The 6,000-nt window shown below is 51.2% G+C and overlaps 1 protein-coding gene across 1 annotated transcript; it reads right to left on the reverse strand.

The window, feature by feature from the left end:
• Positions 1-1,996: 1,996 nt before the first annotated feature.
• LOC119856564 (pyrin domain-containing protein 1-like) lies at positions 1,997-2,532 on the reverse strand. The gene has a single exon (XM_038404207.2). It carries the CDS (start codon positions 2,354-2,356, stop codon positions 1,997-1,999), a length of 360 nt encoding a protein of 119 aa, XP_038260135.2. The 5' UTR covers positions 2,357-2,532.
• Positions 2,533-6,000: the final 3,468 nt, after the last annotated feature.

The raw sequence follows: 6,000 nt of genomic DNA on the forward strand, positions 1-6,000 counted from the left end.
AGAATGGGAATATGTGTGCCATCTATCGCCCCTCTGCAGTTAGGGAAACCCATCTGTACAAAGCCATCCACAGTGTCATGCACATTGCCCAGAGCCATGGTTCTTCTGAGCAGGATGCAATTAATGGCCCTGCACACTTTCATCAACTTGAGTCCAACGGTTGACTTGCCCACTCAGAACTGGTCAGTAACCGATCAGTAGGTGTCTGGAGGAGCAAGCTTCCAGATTGCAATCGCCACGTGCTTCTCCGCCAGCAGGGCCGATCTCAATCTCGTGTCCTTGCGCCACAGGGTGTGGGCAAGCTCCTCACACAGTCCCATGAAAGTTCCTTTCCTCATCCAAAAGTTCTGCAGCCACTGCTCATCATCCCAGACTTCCATGAAGATGTGATCCCACCACTCGGTGCTTGTTTACCGAGCCCAAAAGCAGCGTTCCATGGTAGTCAGCATGTCTGTGAATGCCACAAGCAATCTTGTGTCGTATGTGCTATGCATGTTGACATCATCATCAGACTCCTCATTCTCACTTTTGTAGTTTAAGGAGTGACTGGACTGCCATTCATGATGTGCTGGCGAGATCCATCAGCATATTCCTCAACAGTTCAGGATCCATTCCCGCAGACAGAAAGGGAAGACAGAGTGCGCTGTATATAAACCGTTGAAAGATGGCACCAAATGCGGAAGGAAGCAAACAAACTGCTGGGATGCAAAGTGATGCATGCCGGAGCATTGGGACAGGACCCAGGATGCCCTGAGCCCACCCTCCCCCTTCCCACAAGCCTCAGCATCAGAATGGGAAGAGCTGCTCTGTGGGATAGCTGCCCATAATGCACCACTCCAAATGCCACTGCAAGAGCCACAAATATGGCCACGCCACTGCGGTTGCAGTTGACAGTGTGAACACAAGGCAGCGCTTTCCCAGCTGCTGTCTCTGAGGGCTGGTTAAACTCCAGGCACTCTATAGCTGCAAGTGTAGACTTAGCCTTAGTCTTTAAGGTGCCACAGGATTCCTCGTTTGTTGTTGTTGTTTTTTTAAATATGTTTCCCAAGATTTTAGGCATAACAAAGGACTTTGTATCTTACTAAGGTACTGATCTGCTGGAGGGTTCTTTTAAAACCAATTCATCTAATAGTCAGAAGTAAAGTAAGGGAAACTCGTTTGTCCAGCTGTCTGTAAGAAAAGGGGTGTTGTCCCTTTAAGGGCTCTTCAACAGGGGGTGAAGGGAGAAAGATTACAGGGAAGGAGAGAAAGGACAGGAAGACTTTGAAAGCAAGTTTTTTCTACTATAGTAATTCAAATTAAAATGTGTAATTTAGATAAAGGTGGTCTTTTGAAGGATTTATTTAAAAAATTATATGTCTGAGGAACCAAGCATTTAAGGCTAAAGATGAATACTCAAATTGTGCATCTAAAAATCTGTGCAAGGATATTTTAGAGATAGTGATTTTATAAACTTCAGCCACACACATTTTTAAAGCAAATTTTAAACAAAGGTCCTGTAGACTAACATGGTCTGAATAAATATTACAGCAAAGCTCAACTGGTTTTGCCAATAAATTCAGAAACTGACAGTATATAGGGGTGGGGTGGCAAATGCCTGTTAAATGGCTTCATTACCACTTGAATGGCTCTTTAACTGTTTCAGTGGTGTGCTAACAGGTCTCCCAGGCTGGAGGCTTTGTCACTTTTAAGTTACTAGATCCCCTCCGGAGGAAGACTCACCAGGCTACAGCAGCCAGCTGTGGGAACTTGCAGGAGGGGCCAGAACAGGGATAGGAAGAGTTGGGGAGCTGGGCACAAAGACCCAGGGGGAGGCAAAGCCTTCCCTTGCCTCTTATAACGGCTACCTGTGCCTCCTCCCCTCTGTAAGCTGCTCCCCTCTCTTCCTGCCTGCAGCCCTACACAGTGCCAAAAGGCTGCTGCTGGCCACTTTGTGGTGTGAACCTTGGTAAAAATCTGGGGGGCAGGTGGCCCCACATGACCCCTCTATTCATCGTTATCCATAGATCTCAAAGCACTTTACAAAGGAGTTCAGTATCATTATCCCCGTTAATGCTCTCTCCCTGCCCCGATCCTTACCAGTCCCTGTGGCCTTGCAGAGTCTGTCTGCCAGGTCCCGCTCATTGATGTCTGTCAGGAGCTTCACAGTCACCTCCACCGCATACTCCTCCCTATAGTAGCTGATCAGCTTGTCGCACACATCCAGGACATCAGCTTTCTCCAGCCGGCGCAGGGGGATGTTGCTGTAGCCCTCCTTCACTGGGAACGCGTTCAGCTTGGCCTTGAACCTCTTCAACTCATCCTGCCCCAGCTCTTCCAGGGTGTCCACGAGGTGATCCCGCACCGTCTTCCCCATCCTACCTCCTCAGCAGCTGAGCAAAACTGCCAAGGGGGCAGGAACAGGGCTGGGGGAGCAGTTCTTTGCCCTGAGAAGCGATTGGTGCTCAGAAATGGGGCAGGGCGCAGGCAGCCGGATCTGCTTGCTAAAAATGGTCCCGGCTCTTTCTCTGCTTCGTCCTCATTTCCTGGGAATGATTTTGTCTCAAGGCGCAGTCACAGATCTAAACAAAGTAACAACAAATCTCACCAGCTTCCTGGCTGTTTCAGATGTTGCGTGCACACAGATGGCCACACTTAGGATTTATGGGGCCCTACGCAAGATTATAAAATGATGTCCCACTGACTACGGTGTGTTGAGGGGGCACAGCCCCTGGACAAAACCTGGCTCAGGGGCCGGGTTGCTCTACGCTAGCCCACCCGCTTGCCAACCCCACAGGCAGAGCCCCTTGGCTGCTGACCAGAGCCAGTCCCATGCAGCATGTGTGGAGAGGGAGCTAGGCCAGGTGAGCGGAGTGAACCCGCCGTGACTCACGGCCATTCTCCCCTCCCTCTTGGCCTGTTGCGGCTCCTCCATCCGCTGCTACCCACCTGCTGCCAACTGACTTTTGCAGGGTCGTCCCCGCTGACAGGCCGGCGGGGAGCAGAGACGTGACAGGCAGTTGGCAGAACACACACAGACAGGCCTGCTCCCCTCCGGCGCCCCTAATCCCTGCACCCCTTCACTGCTAATCCCTGCATCCCCCTCCTGCACCGTGTGGGGAAACTGACCTGGCTGCACAAAGCAGCCGGAATTGCTGCTCACTCCCCCGGGACTGCTGGTTGTCTGCCCTGCGTACCCCTAGAGGGCTTTGAGGGGGGTCTGAGGAGCAACATCAGGGCTCCCTGCATCCAGGTCAGTTTCCCCGCCTGGGCTGTGTAAGGGGAGAACACAAGAGCAGTAACTCCTGATGCTTCACAGCACAGCCCAGGTGGGAAAAGTGACCTGGATGCAGTGAGCCTTGGTGTGTGTGTTGTGGGGAGAGGGGGGGACTGTGTGAGGGAGACTGTGTGAGTGTGTGTGTGTATGGGTAAAAACAGAGACTGAGGAAGAGAGACTGAGGAAGCTGCAATTTGAAAGCGACATGACTGAGTTGCTGACAGATCTGGAAGGGTCCGAGGAACTGGTGGTATGGCTGGCAGGATGGTCTGTTCATACAGACGTGCTTTGTGGCAAGCCAGACCTTTTAAGCTACTGTGAAATCTGGGCCTCCCTGGTGTTGACAGCTTGCATGATGTTTATAGTCGCTTTCCGTGTTTTCAAGGTGGTCCTTAAATTCCTCCTGGATATAGTGAATTTGTTGGACTCAGTGAGCAGTAGTTGGGTTCGGGGAGATGGCTGGCAAAGCCTGGTGGAAGTGAAGTGGAAACTGTAACTGGCAAAGAAGGAACTCTGTCCCGGGCAGGTGTGGTCGGCCTTTCTATAGGAGAACTCGGCATGCAAAAGGAGGGAGAACCAGTTGACTTGATGGTAGTTGACAAAGCACCTCAGGTATTGCTCTATTACTTGGTTCACCTTGTCCGTCTGTGACGGGGATCACAGCAGAGTGGGTGTGTCAAGGCTGATTCCCCACTCTGGCATTTCGAGAGCAGAAGGTGGGGGCCTGCAAAGGCCTTAAAAAATTCTGTGCCACTCCAGTCTTGTATTAAACTCCCAAGGTTACAGGTTCCCTGACCTTGGGTTGTAGTGCTGCCCAAGCAGGGATAGATGAACCTTTTGTGGGCCCGGTCCCAAGCATATTTGTGGGCCCCCATGTGGTTATGATGGGCCCCTTCCAAGAGTGGGCCTGGCATGACAGCACCACTGATGCCATAGTAAATGTGGAATTGCCGGGATAGGGATGAAAACATTCATTCAAAAACAAAATAAGATATTTGAAGCCGCATGGAGACCTCCACTTAGTCCATAGAGAACAAACTGGGCTAACATCAATGTACCCAGAATACCACTGAATTTGGTTTGTGTGGATGGGGGTTGTTTGTTAGTTTTGTCTTTTTTGTTTAAACGCTCAGGGCCTGCTTAGGGGCCTGAACACAAGTGCTTAATTAGCACCCATATGAGCCATATTAAACCTGGATGTAGCAGTCAGGGGTGTCACACATGCATCTCCCCACCACCCCCTCCTCCACCCGACGTTATGTTTCGTAAATACATTTTTTGAAAGCTGTATTTTCTACTTTGGTACAATAATGTTTACAAACCTTTGGGGCGGAGTGTGGGGAGGAAAATTGCTGGTGCCCATCTTTTGCAGGGAGAAAGGACCATTTTGAGAGAAAACACATACTTTACCACAAAGGCTATGACAATCCAGCCTCCAGCTCCTACCCCAAGCTTCACACCTGGGATCTCCCCCTCCACCCCCCCATCCCTCCTACTGTCCCCATCCCATACAACTAACCCCCTATCAAAGGCTCTCCTCAATCTCCCTGCTATTGCCCCCCCCCACACACATACACTTTCACCCCAGGGCTGTCCCTCCCTCTCTTCTACTGCCCCCCCACACTGAGCCAACCCCCACCTTCAACCCAGACTCTCTCCTCCCTTCCTCTGACCCACCAACCCCCACCGTTAACACCCAGCTTCTCCTACACCCCCCACATGCCAGCTCCCCCATCACACCCTGACTTGCCCCACAACTGCCCCTTTCCCCCAAAACTGGGCTGCACCCCCTCCCCTCCCTGGTGTGCAGGGGGCAGTTTCTGAGCATTCCCACTGGCAGGGGGCGCAGCAGCCAGCACTGACAAGCCCCGTTGTCACCGTCCCCCCTGCTCCCAGGGACCACAGACAACCACCCCCTACCCTGAAGTGCAGGGTCGAGACAGTGCCCAGAAGCCTCTGGGCATCACGGTTGCTGGGGGGGGCTGCCCCCAGCTCCCCACCACTGCAGGAGAATGGGGGAGCCTCGGGGGTAGGGGGATCCAGGAGCTCCCACCCCGTGCCCCAAGGGAAGTCAGGGCACAGCTAATTGGCGCTGGGAATCCTCTCCCTGCACCAGACCATTTCCTTGCTTGGGATTTGTAGCCTGACCCAAAGTTGGGTAAAAGCTCAGGCCCCGTAAGATTATTGTAAAATTATCATATAATTTGGGAACCCCGAAGTGCACAGGTGCAACACTCACACTATAGGAACTCTCTCTCTCTCTCTAAATATATGATTTATTAATAATTTAGCAAAGATTATACACACACTTAACAAGGCAGATAGAGATAATACAGAAAGTACATTTGGATGTCCATACTTACACCCTCATCTTTCATACTTAACCATTATCTTTCTCATCGTCCTCATCTTCCCCGGTGGCCATCGTTCTGGCCCTTCCCAGAGTCTACATCTCTCCCGCCTGTCTGCTGCCCCTGGGATGTTACTTTTATAGTAGGTGTGGATGCTGGGGAATTTCCATACTTGGTCCCGAGATTCTTACAGCATACCTGTTGGCTCTGTCCCCCCAGCTGAAAAACAAAAGACCAGCCAACAAAGGGGAAGTTTTTCCCAATTTGAAAGTTTCTGGTTTTCCCATTGGCTCTTTTTGGCCACGTGCCAACTCATTTCCTCTTACCTAAGCATTTCCGTGAGACTTCTTAACCCTTTACAAAAAAGAAAAGGAGTACTTGTGGCACCTTAGA

This window comes from Dermochelys coriacea, chromosome 6, assembly GCF_009764565.3.
Source record: "Dermochelys coriacea isolate rDerCor1 chromosome 6, rDerCor1.pri.v4, whole genome shotgun sequence".
NCBI classification, from domain to species: Eukaryota; Metazoa; Chordata; order Testudines; family Dermochelyidae; genus Dermochelys; species Dermochelys coriacea.